Source organism: Saitoella complicata (assembly GCF_001661265.1).
Source record: "Saitoella complicata NRRL Y-17804 unplaced genomic scaffold SAICOscaffold_9, whole genome shotgun sequence".
Classification (NCBI taxonomy): Eukaryota; Fungi; Ascomycota; class Saitoellomycetes; order Saitoellales; family Saitoellaceae; genus Saitoella; species Saitoella complicata.
In genome coordinates, this window is record NW_017567000.1 from 1 (window position 1) to 23,602 (window position 23,602).

The following is a 23,602-nucleotide window of genomic DNA, read 5'->3' on the forward strand; positions in this document are numbered from 1 at the left end:
CTAACCCTAACCCTAACCCTAACCCTAACCCTAACCCTAACCCTAACCCTAACCCTAACCCTAACCCTAACCCTAACCCTTAACCCTAACCCTAACCCTAACCCTAACCCTAACCCTAACCCTAGAGCGGGGGAGTAGCCTGTACCTGCACGCTGTACGCTGTATGGACTTAGCAGCTCAGCGCGCAAATCTGAGGGCATGGGCCGCCTTGAGGGCATGGGCCGTCCCCTCATCCGCCGATCATTTCCACAAATGGGTTAGCTGCGCCCAAAACGGACGGCCCATGCCATGGGCCGTCTATGTACTATTAGTAGGCCTGAGCGGCTGTGCCCTCCAGTTTGGCTGGCAGTGTGGCTCACCAAACTCACTTTATGCCATAAAGTGTTGATGGACTAGTATTAGGGCCACGAAAATGTGCAAATGTGCAAAGAGCGTAATCGATTCAATATTGCATCATGCCTTAAATAAGTCTGGATAACAATCTATGCCAACGGCGAGAGACGTTGAAGTCCTCTTATTCTACCCCTCCACCCACACACCACACCTCCATGCCCACGAAGCACACACTCACTGCACCTTCGCCTTATACGAATCATCGTAGTTCAGGCCGTTGGCGTTCTTATAAAACACAACATCCCCCTCCGCCGGCACAGCCTGACACCACCTCGCAACCCTGAACAAACTCCCCCACATCCCCCTCGGATCGTACCGATAACTCCTCCCCATCACCCCCTTAATCGCCTCCGTCGCCTCCTCCGCATGATAATGCGGGATGCGACTCACCAAATGATGCAAGACATGTGTCTCGATGATGCAATGGAAGAGTCTCCGTCCGATAAACCCGAATTCACGGTCGATCGTTGCTGTTGCGCCACGTTCGAAGGTCCAGGCTTTGTTGCGGTAGTGCGGGAGGGTTGGGTCTGTGTGTTGGAGGTAGGTGATGATGACCAACCAGTGGTTTACCCACAAGTAGGGCACGAACCAGTAGAGTGCCACCCCACTCCACCCAACAAACTTGGACGCATACCACAACCCAAGACCCATCAACCCGAGTCCGAGATCAGAACACACGACGGCCCAGAAACGCGGGTTGTTGGGGCCGTAGATTGGAGTCCAGGGGTTGTAGTGCGAGACGCGGAGGGGAAATGAGCGATCATAGGGTTGGCCGGTGGCGTTGTTTGCGAGATAAAGTGGTAACCCAAACAACTGCTGCAAAACGAGGCTGTAGAGCGTGTAAATCGGGGTCTCGGAGAACAAGCCTTCCTCATGATGATCCTCATGAAGCGCAGCATGCTCCGCCTCCTCCTCCTCCGTGGGCTCATTCTCCGCCCTGACCTTCTTGGCAGGCGGCAAAACACGGGGATTGAACGCCGTATCACGATCGATGTTACCAGTCGCCTTGTGGTGCTTATTATGCGACCACTTCCACGAATTATACGGCATCCCAACAAACGAATGCAACACCCACCCGAACGCATCGCAAACCTTCTGGTTGGCGTGGAAAGCACCGTGTCCACACTCGTGCGCCAAAATCCAGATACCGAACCACGTCAACCCTTGAACGAAGGCGTAAACCTGCCACGCGGCACACCTAACCCAGAAATTGGGGATGTACTGGATGTGCGAGGCGGCGTAGAACGCGGCCAAGGTCTGAAGAGCATCACGGGCGACGTAGGATGCCGACTTCCAGAGAGGACGCTCAAAGCAGTGAGCGGGGATTGCAGCGTAGATTTGCTTCATGGTGAACGAGGGGAGCATGAACTCGTTGCCGTAGGTGTCGCGGTAGACGTTTGGCACCTCCGACTTCTCCTGCTGAACGACATGCTCCTTGACGGGCTCTGCGGCCTCGGCGGCGGGGGTCGCGTAGCCAGAGTCGGGGACGGCGAACCTGTCGGTGTTGGGCGCGAGTGTTGCGGCCATGGGATGGTATTCACCGGGGCCGAGAGAGAGAGACTCGGTGAGGTGCAAAGAGAAAGAGAGAGGGTGCTCACTTTTTTATGAGGCGGCGCAGGGTCTGCGGGTTTCGTTGGGCGGAGCTAAAGTTGGACGCCTGCGACAGCGCTACCCCTTAGCAGATCGATCCCCTTCGAGCGAAATCCCCAGAGTGCCCTGTTTAAGGCGACGATCATTGGAGGAAACCAGCCAAGTCAGTGGGTGTGTCGGCTTTCTAAGTTGCCAATTACGCTTTTCTAAAGTCATCGACACCGACACCGACATTGACACGGAGCGCGACTCCATGCCGTGATGCGCGTCGCATGATTGGCTGACAGAGCGGGCAGGGCCGCGCCCGTGCACACCCGTGGGAATACTGTGAGCGGTTGACAGCTAGGAAGTATGACGTCGATTATGGCATCAAATAACACTGTCCTGGAAAGTCAGGTAAGCTATATGGTTCGGGTGACCTTAAGACCTGGCAGATAGGTCTGGCTTGTATCGTTCGCAATCCTCTCCCACGACCATGAACGGCGCCAAAGTAGACACCAGGTTGACCCCAAACCTACAGCGTTTTCGATCTGATACTGTCCGAACATCTCATCCGCAATCTGAGCCCGTCAGTAACCATCTTCCTCTCTCCTCCTCTTAAACAGCTGCATGCGCACCTTGCAAGTTCCGCACCAACAACCTTGGTGGTTAGCGTGAATCCGCACCCGCACAAGTCTGCATCCCACTCAAAACCTTAGCAAATCGTCTTCCCAGAAGACTCAAAATAAGCTTATTATAACCGAGGCATAGCGAAGGCCGGGTACGCACGACATGCTTTAGCGAAGCGGGAGATGACGGGGACCTTGGGGGTCTGGCGAGGCGTCCGGAAGCGTATGTGAACTTTTCGTAGAGTTTGACCCTCGTGTATAAAAAGAGCCCGTACGCCTGCCTCGAATTGATGATCACACCTCGACAACCACCACCCACACAATGCACCTCCTTCCCCTCCTTGCCCCCCTCGTCCTCGCCTCCGCCGTCCTCGGCGCGGATCACACCAACCACGACGAACACGACCACTCCGCCCACGCCGAATGGTACAACAACGGCACCAATGACATCACCATCCACGAATCCTGTAACGCTACCCAGGCCACGCAGATCGGTAAAGCCTTAGACGACATGAAGGCCCTTGCTTCCCACGCTAGGGATCGGGTGTTGAGGTATGGGAGTAACGACACTTTATACCAGTTGTACTTTGGGAATGGGGATCCGGCTTCCGTTATCGGAACCTTCTCTCGTCTTGTTGAGGGGTAAGTCTTCTACAATCCGCTTCCCGAGATCAAGTAAGTAATGGGTACCTTGTGCAGTGACAAAACCGACGTCCTCTTCCGCTGCGACAACCCTGACAACAACTGCCACCAAGAAGGCTGGGCCGGACACTGGCGTGGCTCCAACGCCACCTCCGAAACCGTCATTTGCGAACTCTCCTACACCTCCCGTCGCCCCCTCGAACAATTCTGCGGCTTCGGCTATTCCGTCGCCAACTCCTCCGCAAACTTCTACTTTGGGTCTGACCTTCTCCACCGTCTCTTCCACATTCCCAAGATCTTTGAGGGATGGGTGTCGCATTTCGCTGATCCCTGGGAGGACTGTGTTGACCTTGCCAAGGTCAATGGAACTTACGCTGTTCGTAACCAGCATTCGCTCCAGTTCTTTGCTGTGGATGCTTGGGGTCGGGATATAGTTGATGAGGAGAATTGGGAGGGATGTCCTGGATATGAGTTGAGTCGTATCATTGATGTTGAAGCTTCTGGTGAGAGCAAGAGCACTACCACTGAGCCCGTCTCCAGCGCGGCTAGCAGTGCTACGGCTTCCGTGACTGCCATCTTGGCTGCCACCACCACTGCTGCCGCCGCTGCTTGCCACACTCACGCCGATGGGTCCGTTCACTGCGACTAGGCTCAAACAAAAACAAGTGTGTTAATGTTCTTTTCTTCATCGTATTTTTTGCTGTTTGGCCACTTCAGTGCAGGATCCCTGTTGGGCCGTGAGAGTGTGCCCCTTGAACCCGTAGACACCTGTTCGGCCTCTGACTCGCTTACCTCCTTCGTATGCACCATATGCAAACATTACCATGGGAGAAATGTTCGATGCGGCACTTATCGGTCGTAGCAGGTGGCAGACCCCTACTGGAGTATCTCACCGCTACGAGTACAAATTATATGTTGATAATTGGGTAAGCTTGCCAGCCACGTTCCTATTCGGACGTGAAAGGGGATTGTTTGGATTACGCTCCAGCGGCGGTCTTTGTGAATGTCGTTTCTGTAACCCGAGGCGGTGTTGAGGAATTAGCTCTACTTATACGAGCTTCTGTACCGTACCGAATGTCGATTTATATGGGAGCCGCAACCGTGCTTCGACATTGAGGTATCTATACGTGTGATTGCAGCATAGTGCACAGCAAACCAGGACTCATGGAGATAAGCACCCAGATGTAAGCAGGAATTTCAGTTCTTTTATAAGCTCACACGGGTCCAGCAAAGTACGGGTACAGTGGCTGATACCAATCTTAATAGTAGTCTCATCTAAACTTCATCATCAACATCCACCCTTTCATACCTCTTCCATCTCCCTCTCCTCCCCGCTCTCCCACCCCTTCTCACACTCATCTCCGGCTCCGGGACATCATACATCCTAAACAAGTCAACCCTCTCCCCTCCAACCATCCCCCACGCCTCATCCCTACCTTCCTCCTTACTTCTCGTAACACCAAGTCCGAGAAATCCTCCTTGCCCGTCACACCAGAAATCCGAACAGTTCTGTCGGAAACCGTGAGAGAAGGGGTTTCGAGGGGCAGAGGGACGGGGAGCGGTATCTCGGGCTGTTGCGAGGAACATGTCCACACCAAGGAGTTTCAGAACCGAAACGCATGATTTCGGGATCCTCGCAATCGGCCCGCGACGACGCTCATGTCCACAGGGTCTTCCTTCTCTCTCACACCCATCGCCCGTACCAGCATCAGTGCCAACGACGTCGTTCCTCCCCTCCGGACCAACCTGTGCCCCATCCTCACTCGTCGCACCCGTAGCTAATGCCGTAGCGACCTTCCCCGCAACACTGCCCCCAACCGGCGCCCCGCCCATGAACCCATACTTATGCAAATTGAAACTCTCGACCGTCGTAATCGCCCTCGCGACCTGCATCAGCTGCACGAAACACAGCATACTCAACCACACCAAATGGAAACAGCTCATCACCCCCAGCAGCGTGGTGTATGGGTCGCGCTGGAGCGGTGCACATAGTGCCTCGGGGAGGAACAGACATGGTTCGGAGGTGTATGGGATTAGATCGCGGATGTATGCAAAGACGAGTCCGATGAAGAGGAGAATACTGAGCTCAAGGGTGATGATATACATCAAAAACGCGCGATGTGTCTTGACCCCGACGCAGTTCGCGACCCACGGACAATGGTGATCATGTCGTGCCACGCACCGGTTGCATAGTTTGCAGTGTTTGCTCCGTAGCGGTCTCCGGACGAAACAGACACCGCAAAAAGCGCGGCCGTCGAAAGACTCGAGTTCGACTAATTCCTCGATGACGGCGCGTTGGGTGGATTTGGACGTGGGACGTGGGATGAATCCGGGATCGGAGAGGAGGGCGCGGAGGAAGGTCGAGATGGAGATCAGCGTCGTGAGGAGAAATGCAAAGTTAAGGTAGGGGTTCGTCGCGAAAGTTGCAGGCGCGACGGTCGTGAGCCAAGATATGATGACCAGTAGGGCAGTCCCGGAGAAGATTCCGGCGAGGTATGGGGTGCGGTGGTATCCTTCCTTCGTCGGGTCCGCACGGAGCAGGAATCGCATGATGAATTGGTGGCCGGCAACGAAGAAGGCTACAAAGAGCCATATTGCGATATAAATTGGGTAAATCGCGAAGGAATGGAGTGTCAAGTAAATCGTTGGGAATGGGATGGCCATGACGATCCTATTGGTGACCTTTTCGCCGAATGGTTTATGTTTGATGGTACCATCTGGTCGTCGTCCGGCTTCTTTGAGTGCGTCTTCGTAGTATTCTTGGCAGCGCATCTCGATTGCCATCTTGGCGGCCGTTTTGCCGTCTTGTTGTCGTGCGTTTACGTCCACGCCAGCATCCAATATCAACTTCATGCAGCGCTGGTTTCCTTTAACAACGGCCCAGTGCAAAGCCGTAAGTCCCGACTTGTCTTGTAATCGGACGTCTGCGCCCCATCGAACGAGGAGGGAGACGGACAATTCATCGCCTTGGTATGCAGCCCACATCAACGCGGTATGCCCTTGCGGATCAATCGAATCGATATGTAGGGTTGGGCAGGTATGCAAGAGGTATATCAGAAGCATGATATGAGATGAATGCGTTGCAAGGTGAAGGGTGTTGAACCCCTGCGAATCAAGAAGTGCCGGATCCGCACCATGTCGTAACAGTAAATGCACGGTATATACCAACCCTTGTCGCGCTGCCCAATGTAACGGCGTCGCGCTCAGATCACCACCCCGCGCATTCGGATCCGCCCCGTTCTGGAGGAGGAACTTGCAGACGAGGAGGTGGTCGTTGATTGCGGCCCAATGTAGGGGCGTGATACCCTGAGAGTCAGAGGAGGTGGCTGAAGCGAGACCGGTGTCTAGCAGGTGTTGTATGCGGGTCAGATCATCGCGTTGTGCGGCGACCCAGATGTCGTTGTCATCGGCCGGTAGAGGTGGAGTTTGCTTCGCGACGGCTTGATCGGTTGAAATGGAAGCGGAGGTCGCGGCTGACTTGGCGGTGACCTGTAGAGGGGAGGACATCCCCTTGCTGCAATGACCGTTGGTTGAGAAGGGCTGTATGCTCCCCAGGTCACTGGCCAGCTGTCGTACACGTCTCCCTTAACACAACCCCGGGATGCCAACTACCGGTTTGGCCGACCCGCGCTCAGCCTCCACAGCCACAATAAAGCTGTAAGTCACCGCCAAAATACACACGGTTTCGAGTCAGGATGTCATTATTACAGCGATACAAGTTTGCGTTCTACGTTCCCATACAGAATGCCGAAGCAGTGAAGGCAGCAGGTTCATAGCGATGTTGAATCATTGTTTGGGCCGACTGACGCTGTGCGTAGTTCATGCGACCGGCGCGGGTCGAATCGGGAATTATTCGCATTGCTCGTGGACATCGAATCCGGGGGTTGGTCAGTTCACTCCACTAGACGGCGCAAATCCTGCGATTGGTGCAGTCGGCAAGCCGGAAACGGTGGAGGAGGTGAAGGTGGAGATGATGATTGAGGGTGAGGAGCAGGTGCGGGCAGCGGTGAGAGAGTTGAAGAAGGCGCATCCGTATGAGGAGGTTGCGTATGATGTGTGGAAGTTGGAGGATTTCTGAGGGTATATGCTACCATATCCGTTTGTCTGGCATACAGCTTAAGATCGCATTTACTAACAATGGGCCGCCGCTGCACCAGTTGGACATGCCAGAATTATCCTTCCGAAGGATGAATGCTAAAGACCGGAACGGTGACATACAAATGGTGGGCAATACATCGTTTAGGGTTGTACGCTGTCGCGGGCCGCTGTGTGGCCAATCCCACGCGGTCGTCCGGATTCAATATACGCGATGTTCAGAACGGACCGGCTTCGCGATCACTTCCAAAGTTTAACGAGCGCCGACTCAGCAACATTCTGAGAGTGCGGATGGATAGTGCACGAAAACACGTACACGTAGTGCTGTATGCCACTGCTTGTTGTACATCCTCAGGCATACAGGATACAATCTAGCCGACGCCCGTCAAGTCGAAAAGTGTGGATTGGAATTCCTGCAGAAGCTCAAGACTGTCGTTCATGATACTTAGGGTTATCGCTTGTCCGTGCAGGCGGCACCGACCCGATGCATCACAGACCAGCTGCGCACGCGATTGAGGATAAGCACACTTGCAATTGTAGTACTACTACTACTACACTTGCAATTGTGGTTGGGACTTGGTCGAGTTTCGCTTTCTTTGCCCTGTGTCTCTGGTGCTTAGCCTACCTTGATACTGTTACTTGCCCTACTGGAGCGCCTAGGGCAAACTCCGGTTTGCAATACCACCTCATGCGAAGATGCCTCAGGCTATATCTGCGCGAAGGTAAGACGTACCGTGGGTTGGCTGGTCCTACCCCAACATTACAGGCTAGATAAAAGTATCGTGTCGCAATGCTGCTTCAAAATTCGACGGTATTAGAAAGACGGGCTTGAATCTTGAAAGCTCCACCCGCGATCTTGCCGCCACTGCAGCATATGACCTACCTGTTACTCACAGCACATGCCTCGAGTCCCCGCTTTTCTCGCAGTCCCGTTATCTTGGCGAAAGGTACATATGTCGTGTGTGCGATCTCTTCAACATGTGTCAAGATTGTGCCTTCAAGGAGTTCGGCGGAGGGAACAATCAACCCTCCATGCATGCTCGTATGCATACGTTTATGATTGTACCCCCACCCAACGTGGAATGTTCGACCCGGGGCTGGAAAGAGGAACGATCTTTTCTCTTGGAGGGGGCATTGCTGCCACCGACAGACCGTTTGTACTTCTTTGCCGTACCATGTGCACTGTGCGGCATGTGCCCCATCCGCCATAAATGTTGGGTACCTGTGCGCGGGGCCGATGTTCCAGAGTTCGGGAAGTTGACACTCTGCACACGCTGCGTCAACGCCACTTCCAACCAGAATATCTCATTTGGATCCTCATTTCAACTCCCTAACCGCTGGGCTAATGTTCACCCCAACGTTGAAGCTCAATTGCTGGCCGAGTTTGAAAAGGCGGCGGTACTCTTCCCTGTGAACCCAGAAAGACGCCGCCGCATTTACTCCTGTTCAGGATCCTGTCATGGGGACATTGGAGGCGACGTCTTTGCCTGTTCAATCTGCCTTGATTTTTATCTATGCAAACCTTGTCTCATACACGAGTTCTGGGGGCCGCACAAGAATCATGCTCGAGTTCATGATTTTGTCTTGCGTAATCCGATTACGCGTGGGCGTGCTGAACGGGGAGTGAATGGAGAACCGCCTCAAAGCTGGATGTCGGCTTGGAGGAGTATGCGTGTGCCTGACAAACGGGAACCGAGAGAAAGCTTGATATCATCTTGGAGGCTTTATTATGTTGGGATTCGAGACGAAGACAGGTTCAACTATGTTGAAGCGGTGAGTGATTGTTGATCGATTGCAATTGAGATCGTTGTGGAGACCCCTCTTTTCGACAAAAGCCGTCGTGAGATTCAAGAAAAGAACCCACACGCATAAGCATCTTACGATCAACATATGTATACATATTTGTACAGGTAGTGAACTTGCCAACACTGTACGGGCGCACCTTGTCTATTATCAAAACCGCAATTTTAAGTCTCCTGGCAAGTACCTCCCCTCATCTCCTCCAGCCGCGCGCGCATCGCGGGATGTTTCCCACGCACGTGAACGGGTAACCGTACGAGACCGAGACAACTCTGCCCGCCCGTCCCCATGGACATCTCCTCCATTCTCTTACCACCTCTACTCGATTCCATGTGCTTCCCTGCTCCTTCCCAAGACTCAGTAACTTCATTGATTCTCGCTCCGCCATGATTATGCCTACATACCTCACTTTCCTCGCTCTCATCCTCGCCTTGCGTTTCGCACGCACTTACGCTCAACTCCTGATCCCTTCCCTTGACCTCCCCTCCTTCGATCCGAACATCGGAATAGACATTGACTCCCTTCTCTCCTCCATCACCGCTGAGGTCGCTGGGATCGAGACCGAAGTCTCCGAAGTTGTTGCGTCAGCTACGTCGTTGGCTTCGTACTGTCAGGCTCGTTCTGCCTCAGCGACGGCTTCTGGAGGGAAGTATTCTGCTACTGGGGTTTGTTCCGGGGTATACGTCTCGAACGAGAATGGGAGTATCGTGGAGATTAACGAAAGCAATGGGCAAGGTGCTGGTCAAGGCGATGATTCGGGCTACAACGCACAAAACGTGGTAGTGGCAGCGGCAGACGGTGGGACGAGAGTCGTGGAGGCTGTGTTGGCCGGCGTGACATTCATAACTACATTGACGGGTACACAGACGGTTACCGTCGTGCAACAGGTTACGGGGAGTTTGGTAGAAGTGGTCGTTGCGGAGGGGACGAACACGAGGACAAGTACAGCGACCGCGAGGACCACGGGTGGAGGGAGCGTGAATATTTCTTGAGTATTTTGAATTATGTTAACAACTACGAACTGGAAGGTATCACTAAGCACCCTAAACGCCTTCCTAAGTATATCTTCATCACGGGTATCATCTCTACCCCGACCCTACTTACCATGCCTCCACTTATTCCCATTTCATAACATACCTAACAACCCCCTCCAACCGCCCATCAACCCCGGCCCCACACCATCCCGCACACATCACAAACTCCCTCATCCACCCCTCCTCCCTCCCCCTCAACTCCCCATACAACCCTTCGGGGTCTTTATGGTATGCCCACCTCAACAACACCTCGAATTGTTCGCGCCAGGAGGGTGGGAAGCCATCGAGTGCGAGGACTGGCCGAGTCGCTGGTGTCGGCAAGGAGGCGAAAGTGGTAGAGACGGGGTATGTCCCGACTGGACGGAGGTGCGCGGAGAAAGACGGGATCGCGGTCGCGAGGTATAAGTCATGCAGAGGGACGAGCACACCACCAACCTCGCCTCCACCCTGCGGTAACGCGACGAAATGTGTACAACTCTCCCCCCGCGCCTCGTACAATCCCGGACCCTGGATTTCGAGACGGTGGAGGATGTAGGGGAGTGGGATTCCGAGTTGTGTGCTGACGTCTGCGACGAGGTTGAGGGATTGCCGTGTTGGTTTTAATAGGCTCAGGAGTGCTTGCTGCTCTGTGAGTGGATTCGGCTCAGTGGTGCCGGCGGTGGGGGTACGGGAGGTGAAGGATGTGGAGTGGCCATGGGAGGGTAGATCGAAGCCTGTTAGGGAGGTGGCGGAGGAGGGAGGTGTTGGTGGTGGTTGTGTCGGTGCTGTGATGAACTTGTAGGTAATCGGCCTCGCAGCAGACCCAGCTGTCTGTGCTGCCTGCGAGCTGGATGATTGGGGTCGTGATGTCGGTGTAGACCCCGTACGTCTTATCGATGGTCGTGGCGAAGAGGAGGACGTCGGCGGTGCAGCGAGTCTCCAAGGGTTCCCAGTAATCGGCGACATAGACGAATGCCTCTCAATACTCATTTCTCTAGCAACAGCAGTTTTGGGCATCGTATCGGTATCAATCCTTTTACTATTCTCGTCGTTCTTGTTACCCATCCCACTCCCGTCAAGACGACTCACTCGCTCATATACCCCAAGAAAGTGTCAAACTCTCATCATTCTCCCCATTGTGGACGTCGACAAGGGTAGAGGGTGTCGCAACGTACTTGGTAAATTGTTTGTGTGCTGCAGCGGTGGGCGTGTCATTGGGGGGGTTTGTTTGTCTGCGGAGCGCGCACGAGTGGTGTGCGAAGACTGGGGGGACCCATGTCGCGGAGATTGCAGAGCTATATATTTGATGCGGAGTTGTGGACAGAGAATGTTAATCTAGATTCACTTCTACTGTCACTACTGGTTGTTGCGGAGTTCGAGGATACCGGTGTGCACGCTCGATCCCGCGGCCGCTTGCGACGACGCGTACTGTGTGATCCGCGTCCCATGTCTGATCAACCGTCTTTTTCTCCTCCCACACGTGCGTCATTTCCAAACTGTTTTTCTTTGCTTACTTCTTTCTGTAACCGTGCGGGTTCCTTGGCTCGGAGTGTCCTTGTAATGCGCCGAAGAACAAAGGAAGGTTGCGCAATGTGCAGGACGGCCCATGCGATCCATTGGGTGGTTTGACGAACAGCTGCGGCGACCCTGGTCCTTCGTCCTTCGTCTTTCGTCTTTCAAATTTGGGGGTCTCGTAGGGTACCAACTCGCCTGCGCAACCTTATTCCTCGCTAACGCGCTCGCCCCCATCTGACCTCATCTCGCCTAAACGTCAGCGCGCACGCCCAAGCGCTTCCTCGGACTCAAGATCTGCACAGTGATGTGACTGCGCTCAGAAACGTAGCCGTAAGGAAGTGAGGCTGTGCTCGACGTAGAATCGTCAATAAAACCTCTCTCTTCTTCTCCATAATCGCAATTCCCTCACCAACACAATATGCTCGAAACTCCCTCGGTATCACCATCCCTCACGACAACAGCCATCTCAGCTGCCGCGTTGGCCGCCTTCATTCACTACACCCCCCTCTCCTCCAACGCCTACAAGCTTCAACAGACGATCAAGTCCCTCTCCGCAGCCCTCTCCCAACCCAGCGATGATGGGAAGGAATTGGTACAACCGGCGACATACCGCCAGATCTCCCTCAACCCACTCGAGTGGCTCAGACTCTATGCGCCTCCACTCACCCTCAACGCGCCCGCTCTCTTCCGCGAAGTACGTGAGGCATGGGGCATTGACGAGGAATTATACAAAGCCTGTTTCGAGCCCTCCGCAATCCGACAGGGACCGAACGGTAAAGGCGGAGGCGGGGAGTTCCTCTTTGCCGGACCCCCCGCCTCGCACAAAGACCCCGAACGTCGGAGGCGCGAGGGTAAGATGGACGACACACACTGGATTTTGAAGAGCCTCACCCGCGAGTTTGAGACGAGGTTCTTCTTCGCGACCTTCCTCCCCGCCTACATCCCCTACGCTCAATCCCACCCTTCCTCCCTCCTGATCCGCTGTTCCGACACCCTCTACAACTTCGAAGTCTACCTCGGTCATCTCGGTGGATTGAGTAGTGGAAACTACATGGTCATGGAAGATCTCATCTCGCGTGCGCGGGCGTTGAGTGAGGATGTCGAGGAGGTGAGGGATTGGGATTTGAAGCCGGGGGGGTACATGCATCCTGAGAAAGACACGATTGGGCTTGGGAGTGACGAAGAGAAGGAGGAGGAGGAGGAGGGGATCGAGGATGGTACGGTGTGGTTGAAGGAAGAAGACTGGAAATGGGTCAAAGAGACATTGGAGCGCGATACCCAGTTCTTGGCAGACCTCGGCATCGTGGACTACTCCCTCCTCCTAACCCGCTCCCCCCTCCCCCCGACCTACTCCCCCTCCTCCTCCGAAGAAAAAGACAACGAGCGTGGTCGTCCAACCCTGATCTCCCCTGACAACAAATACATCTACCACCTCGCAATCATCGACTACATGATCTCAAAACACACCTGGTTCCCACAACTCATGGAAAACATCGCACACCCACTTAACAAGAAGATTCAGGAGTGGGGGCGGTGTGAGGGGAAGAAGTGGAGGTATACGATGACGGAGGAGCCGGGAGCTTATAGGGAGGAGTTTTTGGGCATGGTGTCTAAGGCGGTGAGGACGGACGCTAAAGTGGAGGAGTAAGATGGGGGGAAAGAGTGGGGCATGGAAATGTATGAGTAGGATATACCATAGAAAGGGACTGTGGACGCTTAGGCGAGGTAGTGAAAGAGCATCTGCATTACGAACTTTATTCTTACCATTGCGGATACCTGAGAGAACGACATGCCCAAAACAAACCCGCAAAAGCGAAGCAAAACAGAAACCCAAGCAACCGTCTTCGCAAGTTGAACAAAAGGAGCAAGGAGGTAAGTATAGTGCTGGGGGAGAAGCCAAGAGATCAAGGTGTGACGTGAGCGAGAAGTGTTGGCGGTCAAACTCAACCCGTTCACGTGCCGTGGGGATGCGCGCGGGACGGGACGCGCGAGGAGATGAGAGGAGATGTGCATCCCAGGAAATTCGATGCGAGATCGACGTGAATTCATGAACTTTGGGAAGTCTTGGTTCGAACCATGCTTGTATCTCTCATACCGTTCCAACTCCCAGTGTATGGTCACTCGCTTCTTCTTCTTGTGTAGGTGCAGTAGTGTCTATCTACCTCTCAAACCCCCTAACCTCTGCCTCCAATCCCGCCTTCTCAATCTTTGCCTCCCCACCACTCTCCAAATGTCTGTTGTGCACTGCTCGTCCAACCTTCAGCTGTATCTTCCCGACTGCATTTTCTAGTTTTGTGTGAATGCTTTTGCGACGTATGGGTTGGTCTGCGGGGGCGGTGTTTAGAGGTGGGGGTGAGGGATCGCGGGCTGAGGTGGAGCTGGTACTGGAGCTGGTGCTGATGGACGTGCTAGCTGGCGGGCTGGAGTCGTTAACTGTGGATGTGGAGACGGCGACCTATAACTCCCTTTTGTTAGCTACACTTGCCCAAAGTCTGCATAAAATTCCGAGGAACGATCGAGGATATATACATACAGCATAACCCAACGCCTCCGTACCCGTCGCATCATTCTCGAAGTGCTCCGGGCCGTACAAGTCATGATGATTTGCTGAAGACATATTTCTGTCTTCCCAGGCTCTGTTTACATCTACTTGGCCTTTTCAATGTGAGTGAAAAATATGAGAGGGGCTGTGTATGAACGAGAAGGACGGATACGTACATCGCGTGCGCAGCTTGGCAGGTGTAGGAACCCGTGTGTACGTCATCGTGTGCTGAGGTAAACGAGCTGGGGCCTTGGCAGTATATGCCGTGAATAGCTAAATATAGAAGAACGATACTGCCGTTCACGCTTCTGCCTGGTGGACTTGGATCACTTGCAGCAAGCAGCGTTGTGAGGAATGGTGGTATGCCAATATTATGTAGATTCTGCAAAGGGATATCTTACACCTGCGCCTCAATAACCTCCCTCGTAATCTCCTTCTCCTTCTTTGTCTTCGGCTTGCGCTCATCTTCATCCTGAGATTGATTCTCCACTTCTCCCATCTCCACCACACCTCCGTCCGCCCCCTCCCCTTCAATAGTCCGCCGAGCCCTCCCCGCCTCCCCCTCAATCTTCTCCCCCCAAACCTTCCAAACAACAATACTCCCCACCACAACGAGCACAAATCCTCCAACGATGGCTCCACCGATGACGTCGTAGTATTCTCCCGCCCTCTCCACGCCATCCCAGAATTGACCCTCAGGTTTCGCGACATTGAGGATGAGTGAGAGGAGTTGGATTACCCCGATCACAACGGCGATAGCGACGGACATCGCAGTCAATACCAGCGAATACCAGGTCCGTGCGATGGGGTTAGCCGCGACGTGTGGTGAAGTATAGGCTGCGAACATCATTGCGCCGTCGACGGTGTCGATAAGACACATCCCCGCCGTAAACAACATCGGAAACACGAGCAACAACCATAAACTCGTCCCCTTTGCAGCCTGAATCGACGCAATTCCGAGGAGTGCTATCTCTGTCGAAGTATCGAAGCCGAGACCGAAGAGGATGCCGAGAGGGTACATCTTCCACGGGCGATCGATGAGGCGGAACAATCGTCCAAAGATCCGGGTTAGGAGTCCGCCACCGAATATACGGGCTTTCTTGTCTGATCTCCCAGCACGGAGACGTCGGAGGTCGCGGATGAGGGCGACGAGAACGACTGCGTTACCGGCGGCCATGAGGAAGAGGAAGGCGCACGAAACACTCACGCCGATGATTCCACCAACGTTTTGCCAGTCGCCCCATTTCTCGGCTAATGCGGCGGAGGTAGCGGATACGACTATACACGTAACGACTACCACGCTCGAGTGTCCCAGACTGAAGAAGGTCCCGACCGTCGTTGGGGATTTGTGTCCAAGAGATACGAGTTTGCGGGTTGCGTTGTCGATGGCGGTGATGTGATCCGCGTCGAAAGCGTGTCGGAGACCGAAGGTGTAGGCCAACGTAGCTGGTCCCAGAAGAGTAGGATGGGAGCGGAGGAGGAGGAGGGCGATGACCCAGGCGACGATGTTCACCAGAACTAGGAGGATTGTGATGTGCATCACCGAAGGCGGAAGGGCGCGCAGACCGGGGATTTTGGAGAGGAAACGGTCGATTGGGGCGAGTACCCTGTGATCCCATGTCTGGTTGTAACGTTGGAGACGGGCGTGGAGGGGGGGGAAGCGGTGGGTGCGTTCGGTGGTCGCGGGGGTTCCCAGTGAAGCGTCGGCTTCAAGAGGCTGTGTTTCGAGAGGTGTCGAGAAGTCTCTCTCCATTTCCGTGATCTCCGTCGTCTTTGTGTCCTTCACGGCGTCCTGATCCTGATCACCCATAGTAACTGCCGGTCCAGCTCCCGACGGGGTCATTGTATCCGCAACTGGCAGAACCTCAATTGAATGATCCCTCGTCATTCTGATCCGTTGATCGCAATTCATCCCCTCCTTCAATCAAAATCACGAATTCGTACAAACAGATCAAAGACTGTTACCCCACTGAGGAGCTCATCGTGTCGGTTACGATTGACTGGGCTGTGTGTGCACCGCCTGTCCGCGCCTCGGCGATTAACCGAAGCTCAAGCTCGAGCTTGTTGATAGGATGCTGAGATCCGGGCGTGTTAAGGTTTTGAGTCACGTGAACTTCAAATGATCCTTTCAAAAGATGCAAAGATGAAGGAAAGTCGAGTATGTGTCTGTTACAGACGGGCATTTGACATAAAGCGATAGTTCAGTTGGGACAGCTGGGACGAGACGCACCGGTGCGTGTGAGCGGCCGGAAGCTCGAGCGCGCGACAACGATGACACCCCCCCAAGGACAGTCCCATAGCAAACGATAGAACAAGCATAACCATTATCATATCCCTATCTCTTTCTGCCCCAAATCGCAGTACTCCCTCTCTCAAGTCGTCGGGCGAGGCTGGACAAGTATCGCGCGCCTACACTCCGGAAACGGCAACGATCCGCGGGATGGGCCAGGCTCCATCTCACAACCGACGAACCCAACCTCCTCGTCAGACGTATAGGAAGAGCAATTCTATACCTTCAACGGCTTCAATTTCGACTGTTCGACTGCCTAACGACTCGGATCTTCATCATCAACGATCAGATCAATCACTCGTCTTCGAACTCCACTCACACCGGGCCAAAGCGCAGAAAAAACCCCGAGACTCGGCAAACGGACTAACGTACCGCGACGTCAACGCGAATCCTGCAAACCCACAAACCTCCGTGGAAGACATTTTCGCCCGGCTGATCCCCTTGCGAAAAAATCTCCTTCATACCGACACGTACATACGGCACCCCCAGCCTCCTTCTCGTCTTAGTCTCCGCCCGCTGCCTGCCGAAGATCGGTGTACGCATCACCGAGGCACACCCCAACCTCGAACAAGCACGAGCACAGGCCCCAAACTACTGTGCGAAATCTTAGCTAATACGTAGCCTCCCCTTCAGCCCAGCGGAAATCCCCGACCACTACTACTTCTTACCTCTCTATAGCTATGGGACTCTGGCCCCGCAGCAAGAAAGACAAGGAGAAGAAGGAAGCTGAGAAAGCTGCCGCTTTAGCGAATACGAACACTACGACGACGAATACGAAGCAGCGTCCAGTGTCTACGATCAATACGAACAACAACGGTAACGCGTCGAGAGCGGCTGCAGTACAGGGCCACGGGTTAACGCAGACTCCGACGACGGCGAGTGCGAGTACGCAGTCCTCCCTCCCATCTCAGCGATCTACGCCTACCTCCCAACAGCAACATCACGTTCCGGCACCCGTCGTCGCTCAGCAACAGGTCCCGGTTCCGGTTCCGGTTCAGCAGGTTCAGCAACAGACGGTGGATCAGCAAATGCGACTCGCGCAAGCACAGAAACATACGCAGCAAGTCTATCCTCCCGCTCCTCAAGTTATTCAGCAGCAGCAACAGCAGCCTTTGGGGTACGGTATTCCTCAACAACAACAAAAGCCCGTTTCTGTCCCCCAACCCCAGATTCAGCAACAACAACAACAGGCCTACAAACCCGTCGAAGCGCCCCGTCAATCTATCGCAGACGTAGAAATGCGCTCACCCTCACCCATCCCGCTCCCTGTGTCCGACGGTGTGGGACAGGTGGTGCAGACCCAAGAACGGTTGGAGCAGTTGCATGGGAATAGTCTCGTGCAGCAGTTTGGACAGGCGAATTTGGGGGGGTTGGTTAGTGGTGTGCCGGCTCAGCAAACGGCTCAGCCAGTTCGGCAGGCGGCCGTCGTCCCACAGCAAGCCGCTACCCAGCAGCAGCAACAAGTCGTCCCGCAAGCTGCTGCTGCTCAGCAGGTCCGCTCGACAAAAGGCAAATACACTCTCAACGACTTCTCCATCCAGCGCACCCTCGGCACCGGCTCTTTCGGCCGCGTCCACCTCGTCCAATCCCGCCACAACAAACGCTTCTACGCAATCAAAGTGCTCAAAAAACAACAAGTCGTGAAAATGAAACAAGTCGAACACACCAACGATGAGCGCTCCATGCTCCAACGCGTCAAACATCCGTTTCTCATCACGTTGTGGGGAACGTTCCAGGACTCGAGGAATTTGTACATGGTTATGGATTTCATTGAGGGTGGGGAGTTGTTCTCGTTATTGAGGAAGAGTCAGAGGTTTCCGGATCCGGTTGCGAAGTTTTATGCGGCGGAGGTTGCGTTGGCGTTGGATTATTTGCATTCGCTCAACATTATTTATCGGGATCTCAAGCCTGAGAACCTCTTGCTCGACAGGCAAGGCCACATCAAGATCACCGATTTCGGCTTCGCGAAGGAGGTCCGCGACATCACATGGACGCTTTGTGGTACGCCTGATTATCTTGCGCCGGAGGTGGTTGCGTCGAAGGGGTACAACAAGAGCGTGGATTGGTGGTCTCTCGGTATCTTGACCTTCGAGATGTTGGCCGGGTACCCACCCTTCTACGACCAAGTCCCCATGAAACTCTACGAAAATATCCTCGAAGGCAAAGTCCGATACCCGGCCTACTTCAACCCCTCCGCCAAGGACCTCCTCTCTAAACTCCTCACATCTGACTTGACCAAGCGTTTTGGTAATTTGAGGAGTGGGAGTGGGGATGTTATGCAGCATTCGTGGTTTGGGGAGGTGAATTGGGAGAGGCTTGCGAGGAGGGAGATTGAGGCGCCGTATGTGCCGCCGGTAAAGAAGGAGGGTGGGGATGCGAGTTTGTTTGATCGGTATCCGGAGGAGGATTATAGTGTTGAATATGGACAGAGGGGGGCGGATCCTTATGGGCATTTATTTGTGGATTTCTAGGCGACGTCAACGAAAGGCCTGGACGTGGTGGGAGAGAAGGAAAAGAAGTTATGATCATGGTATGTGGGCATGAAGAAGCGGACGATATGATATTGCGTGCTTTTGTGTTCTGTTCTTGTTTTGCTTTGCTTTTTGCGGTTTGTTCTTGGGCATGTCGTTTTCTTAGGTATTTGCAAATTGGCTTTAATGGTAAGAATAAACTATATTTCTTTATAGCAAAGGCCGTTCGTTACTCTCCAAGAGCTTTTTAAGGGCGAGCACAATAGCATATAACATTTCTTTAGTGATGTACAATACTGAAGGCTTCCCCAAAATATTCTCTGAATGTATGACAGCATGACAGCTCGGCAGCCGGCCATTAACGGTAGTTCGGTGTTTCCCAATGACCGAGGTCCGACTGCCGGCGCGACCCCAACAACGATCATCGATTGAGCTCCCACCATGACCGGTCAACCATCTGTAAACGTTCCCTGATAAACACATCCGAGCCTTCGTAACTGCAATTGCTACGCGACCTCAAATCAAACATCACAATGACCATCCTCATCATCGGCGCAGGCCTCGGCGGCCTCGCCCTCGCCCATAGCCTCCGCAACCAAAACATCCCCTTTGCAATCTACGAACGCGATCCCAACCCCTCTTCTCGATCGCAGGGGTATCGTATCCGAATTAACCAGGACGGAGCCCGTGCCCTACACACTGTCGTAGATGAGGAGACCTGGAGGTTGTTTGAGGGGACTTGTGCGGAGACGGTGTTGGGTATGAGTGCGTGGAATGCGCGGGAGGGAGGGGAGGTTGAGAGGAGGGCGCCGGAGAGGGTGCGGGTTAGGATTGCGGAGGGTGGGGAGAGGAAGGAGGCGGAGCAGCCGATGGGGCCATATACGGTCGATCGTGCCACGTTGCGGCAAGTGTTGCTCTCCGGCTTGTCGTTCAACGTACATTTTGCGAAGACGTTTCTCAGGGCAGAAACACTACCGAATGGGAAGATCATCGCGTATTTCGCTGACGGCACGACATCGGTTGAGGGATCGTTCATCGTCGGCGCGGATGGAGTGCGATCAGCGGTACGGAAACAATATCTTCCAGAACATGTTCCGTTGGATACGAAGATGCGGTGTATCTATGGGAAGACGCCTATCACCCCCGAATTAGATGCCGAACTACCGGAGAAAGCGAGACAGGGCATTGTCCTCATCACGGATCAATCCTCTGAATCGGGTGATCCGCTGGTACTCTTCGCGGAATCAGTCAGGTTTCCAGGGAATGCGTTCACAGGTAACGATATACCACCGGTGAAAGATTACTATTATTGGGTTTTCGGAGGCCAGGGTCACTTATTCGGAATGGACGGCCGAACATTCTTGGCGCTCAGCCCATCCGAATGTACAGGCGTCACCCTCCAAATGACCAATGCCTGGCACCCATCCCTCCGCGCCCTCCTCGTACACCAAGACCCCGCTCAGTCTTCCCCACTCCGCATCGCATCCATGAAACCTGATATTCCAACTTTTGATCTCGGAGCACCTGTTACCTTTGTGGGGGATGCGATACATTGTATGTCACCCGCTGCTGGGGTTGGTGCAAATACGGCGTTGACGGATGCTATGGTGCTGGCGGAGAGCATAAGGAGGAATGGTGTGGGCAGGGAGGCGGTGAGGGAGTATGAGGCGGAGATGAGAACATATGCCAGGGAAAGTATCGAGGGGAGTTTGAAGGGCGGGAAGAATATCTTTAATCAGAGGCCACTGGACCAGTGTATTCCTATGACCTATTGAGATCATCATTGGTCAAACAGGTGAAGTTACAGGGCGTCAGAGAACACCTTACCCTAGCTTCGACCAGCTGAATTAATATTTTACGTTGCTTAATCTTCGGTAGAAGATTGAGCCGAACCTTGATGACGCTAGGTCACGTTCTCACGCGCACCCCGCGCCGGTGACCTTCCGGAATTGAATTGCTGAGTTGTCACCAGACTGCGGCCGTCCAGCTGTCGTTCGTGATTTGGCATTTCCCCTCTTTCTCCGCTCTGTTCCCTGAGTCCTCCGCCGTATAAAGTTCTCCTCCATCCATAGGCACAACCTCTTCACAAACACAAACAACACAAAAAATGACCCGCGTCGCCCTCGTCACCGGATCCTCCCGCGGTATCGGCCGTGCAATCGCCCTCCGCCTCGCCCGCGACGGACTCGACATCTGCCTCAACGACATCCCTGCAAACCAACCCGGCCTCGACTCAACCCGCTCCGAAATCGAAAAACTTGGACGCAAATGTATTGCAATTCCCGCCGACGTGACAAAGAGTAACGAAGTCACCAGGATGGTCGAACAATGCGCAAAGGAGCTGGGCAGTCTCGATGTCATGGTCGCGAACGCGGGAATTGCGCAGATCAAGCCGTTGTTGGATGTCACGGAGGAAGAGTGGGATGGGATTTTTGGTGTGAATTGTAAGGGGGTGTTTTTGTGTTATCAGGCGGCGGCGAAGCAGATGATTAAGCAAGGTGTGCCATCCCACCGTCGTCTTCGTTCTTGAGCAGCTTACACAAGACTGGCACAGGCAAGGGGGGCAAAATTATCGGAGCTTGCTCGATTGTTGGATACCGTCCCTTCCCCATGCTCTCTCCCTACTCCGCCACGAAATGGGGTGTTCGCGGTCTTACTCAAGGAGCGGTATGTGTTCGGCATTCATTCCAACATGACACCCCCATGCTGACGGAAACTCGGGATGCAGGCCATGGAATGGGCCAAACACGGCATCACCGTCAACGCCTACTGCCCTGGCATCGTCGGCACCGCAATGTGGGACCAAATCGACGAAGTCCTCGCCAAAGAACAAGGCACCAAAAAAGGTGAGTAATAGTCCCAGTTCCCCCTCCCCCCTTGATAGTGAGAGAATGGTAATTGAGGCTAACATGCGTAATACAGGCGAAGTCTTCAAGAAATACTCGAACGAGTTGATTGCGCTCGGGAGGTCGAGCGAGCCGGAGGATGTGGCTAATTTTGTGCATTATTTGGCGAGTGAGGATAGTGATTACATGACTGGCCAGAGTGTTATGATTGATGGGGGGATTCAGTTCTCTTGAACAAGGGATCCGGAGTCGTGGGAGGCTTTTTCTGTTACCTTATTGATACCCGTATGAGTGGGAGGAGGAGGAAGGAGGTGCAAGGATAGTATGTGTATGAATGAAGATACCCATATCCTTATCCTATACATGTATCGATATCTATGAATGCAAGTTGCACATGCCCAGCATGTTAACCATATCGAATAAAAAGAGACGCTCAAAAGCAAAGAACTCCCGCCAGTATATCCCAGTCTCGACAAACCTTACAATCCTCTTACAATCCTCCACCAATGCTCTCTTCTCTTATCTTGTCTTCTCTGTCTATTCCCCCCTCGCCCTCACCGCGGCCACTCCATCCTCTCCCCCTCCTCCATCTCCCCAAACATCCCATCAACCCCAATGACCTCCCCCTCCGGACTCAACACCCCCTCCCCCTCACCAACCGGCGCACTCCTCCCCGCATTCGCCAACGTGAGTTCGCTGGGAACGCGCTGTACCTCCTTGAAGTAAAACAACTTCTTCAACCCCGCTCCTCCCGCAGAGTGCGAGGATGAGGATGATGGAGTACGATACATCTTTCCGAAATAGAGATCCGTGTCTGGACCGTTCGTTCCCACCGACGTAGTTGCAGGTGGGTTAAGCGCCGGATTTGGGTTCAGGGTACTATTACTCCTAGACCTTCCTCCAACCTTTTCTCCGAATCCCGTCCCAATACTCCCTACCCCAGCTGTCGCGGTGCCGGTACCCGAGTTTCGTGGACTCGAGAGCGGGACAACGAGATCCAGACTCCGCGGGGATGAACTCATAGCATGTAAGGGCGGTAACGGCCTCAACGCCGGATGCATCCCACCCATCGAACTCGATAACGCAGCTGCGGCAGCGGGCGAGGAGGAATAGGAGTACGACTGGATCGAGTTGAGCTGTGGGGCCGCGGGTGCGGTTTTAGTGTGCATCAGCATCGGTGGTCGGGCGGCGAGTGATCCAATCGTCGGTAACCCACCTGTCGTTGCGCTCGTTGTGGTTGTGAATGTGAGGGGTGCAGAGGATGTGCCGTTTGCGGAGTTTTGCCGACTCATGGGTGCCGAGGCTGGCGTGAGTGGAATGCGGCCACTCAACGCCGGACTACTAAAACTCGGGCGATGATCGGATAACAGCGTCGGTACCGCAGGCGGCACAATAATACTCGGTGGTGGTTCCGGCCATTCGTGCGGTGTGAATGAATTTGTGGTGGGTGAGGAGGAGAGGGAGTGGGGGTTCGTGGAGGAGAGGGGGTGGGATGCTGTGTCGGTTTTGCGGCAGCGTTCGGAGCAGTAGAGCTGGGAGAGGGAAGCGAGGGGGATGAGATGGTCGCAGATCGTGCTATTCATAAGTATTAGTCCCTGTACACACATGACAATAGGGTGGGGGAGGGACACGTACCAATAGCTATCGAAGCCCTCTTCGTCTGGTTCCTGTACTTTCCGTACCCCACGGGTTGGGATCACGGGTCCGTGTATTGGTTTTGGCATCACTGATCTCTTCCTTCTCTATCGTCTAACGTCCAAATGGTCGAGGGAGTTGTTTGGTTGTTCATATACGCGC

At 54.0% G+C, this 23,602-nt stretch overlaps 16 protein-coding genes across 16 annotated transcripts; 9 read left to right on the top strand and 7 right to left on the bottom strand.

The window, feature by feature from the left end:
• Positions 1–567: 567 nt before the first annotated feature.
• SAICODRAFT_55999 (putative delta-12 fatty acid desaturase) lies at positions 568–1,920 on the bottom strand (the record flags this gene model as incomplete). Its single annotated transcript, XM_019169416.1, has 2 exons — positions 568–1,317; positions 1,357–1,920. The coding sequence occupies 2 exons, from the start codon at positions 1,918–1,920 to the stop codon at positions 568–570; spliced, it is 1,314 nt and encodes a 437-aa protein (XP_019024651.1).
• A 1,083-nt stretch (positions 1,921–3,003) lies between these two features.
• On the top strand, positions 3,004–3,843 carry SAICODRAFT_41768 (zincin; the record flags this gene model as incomplete). Its single annotated transcript, XM_019168676.1, has 3 exons — positions 3,004–3,233; positions 3,291–3,704; positions 3,750–3,843. Coding segments are annotated over 3 exons (738 nt in total), but the record flags the coding sequence as incomplete, so codon positions are not given.
• Positions 3,844–5,060: 1,217 nt separating this feature from the next.
• SAICODRAFT_42651 (ankyrin) lies at positions 5,061–6,362 on the bottom strand (the record flags this gene model as incomplete). Its single annotated transcript, XM_019168706.1, has 1 exon — positions 5,061–6,362. A coding segment is annotated over one exon (1,302 nt), but the record flags the coding sequence as incomplete, so codon positions are not given.
• Positions 6,351–6,740, bottom strand: SAICODRAFT_55787 (ankyrin; the record flags this gene model as incomplete). Its single annotated transcript, XM_019169399.1, has 1 exon — positions 6,351–6,740. A coding segment is annotated over one exon (390 nt), but the record flags the coding sequence as incomplete, so codon positions are not given.
• A 173-nt stretch (positions 6,741–6,913) lies between these two features.
• Positions 6,914–7,567, top strand: SAICODRAFT_91303 (uncharacterized protein). Its single transcript, XM_019171745.1, has 2 exons — positions 6,914–7,001; positions 7,052–7,567. Exons 1-2 carry the CDS (start codon positions 6,929–6,931, stop codon positions 7,309–7,311), a joined length of 333 nt encoding a protein of 110 aa, XP_019024655.1. The 5' UTR covers positions 6,914–6,928; the 3' UTR covers positions 7,312–7,567.
• On the top strand, positions 7,390–8,211 carry SAICODRAFT_29942 (uncharacterized protein). Its single transcript, XM_019167533.1, has one exon. The coding sequence runs from the start codon at positions 7,813–7,815 to the stop codon at positions 8,101–8,103; it is 291 nt and encodes a 96-aa protein (XP_019024656.1). The 5' UTR covers positions 7,390–7,812; the 3' UTR covers positions 8,104–8,211.
• On the top strand, positions 8,135–9,148 carry SAICODRAFT_29943 (uncharacterized protein). The gene has a single exon (XM_019167534.1). The coding sequence runs from the start codon at positions 8,307–8,309 to the stop codon at positions 9,114–9,116; it is 810 nt and encodes a 269-aa protein (XP_019024657.1). The 5' UTR covers positions 8,135–8,306; the 3' UTR covers positions 9,117–9,148.
• Positions 9,149–9,514: 366 nt separating this feature from the next.
• Positions 9,515–10,120, top strand: SAICODRAFT_6804 (uncharacterized protein; the record flags this gene model as incomplete). Its single annotated transcript, XM_019170352.1, has 1 exon — positions 9,515–10,120. One exon carries the CDS (start codon positions 9,515–9,517, stop codon positions 10,118–10,120), a length of 606 nt encoding a protein of 201 aa, XP_019024658.1.
• On the bottom strand, positions 10,100–11,393 carry SAICODRAFT_18586 (uncharacterized protein). The gene has a single exon (XM_019165979.1). The coding sequence runs from the start codon at positions 11,204–11,206 to the stop codon at positions 10,244–10,246; it is 963 nt and encodes a 320-aa protein (XP_019024659.1). The 5' UTR covers positions 11,207–11,393; the 3' UTR covers positions 10,100–10,243.
• A 1,117-nt stretch (positions 11,394–12,510) lies between these two features.
• On the top strand, positions 12,511–13,409 carry SAICODRAFT_29944 (SAICAR synthase-like protein; the record flags this gene model as incomplete). The annotated part of the gene is made up of 1 exon (XM_019167535.1): positions 12,511–13,409. A coding segment is annotated over one exon (794 nt), but the record flags the coding sequence as incomplete, so codon positions are not given.
• Positions 13,410–13,697: 288 nt separating this feature from the next.
• SAICODRAFT_29945 (uncharacterized protein) lies at positions 13,698–14,338 on the bottom strand. Its single transcript, XM_019167536.1, has 2 exons — positions 14,190–14,338; positions 13,698–14,111 (listed from the first exon to the last, which is right to left on the bottom strand). The coding sequence occupies exons 1-2, from the start codon at positions 14,271–14,273 to the stop codon at positions 13,815–13,817; spliced, it is 381 nt and encodes a 126-aa protein (XP_019024661.1). The 5' UTR covers positions 14,274–14,338; the 3' UTR covers positions 13,698–13,814.
• A 257-nt stretch (positions 14,339–14,595) lies between these two features.
• SAICODRAFT_34627 (NicO-domain-containing protein) lies at positions 14,596–16,041 on the bottom strand (the record flags this gene model as incomplete). Its single annotated transcript, XM_019168373.1, has 2 exons — positions 14,596–15,819; positions 15,985–16,041. 2 exons carry the CDS (start codon positions 16,039–16,041, stop codon positions 14,596–14,598), a joined length of 1,281 nt encoding a protein of 426 aa, XP_019024662.1.
• Positions 16,042–18,224: 2,183 nt separating this feature from the next.
• Positions 18,225–19,034, top strand: SAICODRAFT_29948 (kinase-like protein). The gene has a single exon (XM_019167537.1). The coding sequence runs from the start codon at positions 18,243–18,245 to the stop codon at positions 18,957–18,959; it is 717 nt and encodes a 238-aa protein (XP_019024663.1). The 5' UTR covers positions 18,225–18,242; the 3' UTR covers positions 18,960–19,034.
• Positions 19,035–19,464: 430 nt separating this feature from the next.
• SAICODRAFT_29949 (FAD/NAD(P)-binding domain-containing protein) lies at positions 19,465–20,827 on the top strand. Its single transcript, XM_019167538.1, has one exon. It carries the CDS (start codon positions 19,493–19,495, stop codon positions 20,732–20,734), a length of 1,242 nt encoding a protein of 413 aa, XP_019024664.1. The 5' UTR covers positions 19,465–19,492; the 3' UTR covers positions 20,735–20,827.
• Positions 20,828–20,887: 60 nt separating this feature from the next.
• SAICODRAFT_91310 (putative short chain oxidoreductase) lies at positions 20,888–22,066 on the top strand. The gene is made up of 4 exons (XM_019171746.1): positions 20,888–21,472; positions 21,514–21,626; positions 21,688–21,805; positions 21,882–22,066. Exons 1-4 carry the CDS (start codon positions 21,067–21,069, stop codon positions 22,037–22,039), a joined length of 795 nt encoding a protein of 264 aa, XP_019024665.1. The 5' UTR covers positions 20,888–21,066; the 3' UTR covers positions 22,040–22,066.
• Positions 22,067–22,148: 82 nt separating this feature from the next.
• Positions 22,149–23,584, bottom strand: SAICODRAFT_29952 (uncharacterized protein). Its single transcript, XM_019167539.1, has 2 exons — positions 23,441–23,584; positions 22,149–23,380 (listed from the first exon to the last, which is right to left on the bottom strand). The coding sequence occupies exons 1-2, from the start codon at positions 23,527–23,529 to the stop codon at positions 22,360–22,362; spliced, it is 1,110 nt and encodes a 369-aa protein (XP_019024666.1). The 5' UTR covers positions 23,530–23,584; the 3' UTR covers positions 22,149–22,359.
• Between the last annotated feature and the right edge of the window lie 18 nt (positions 23,585–23,602).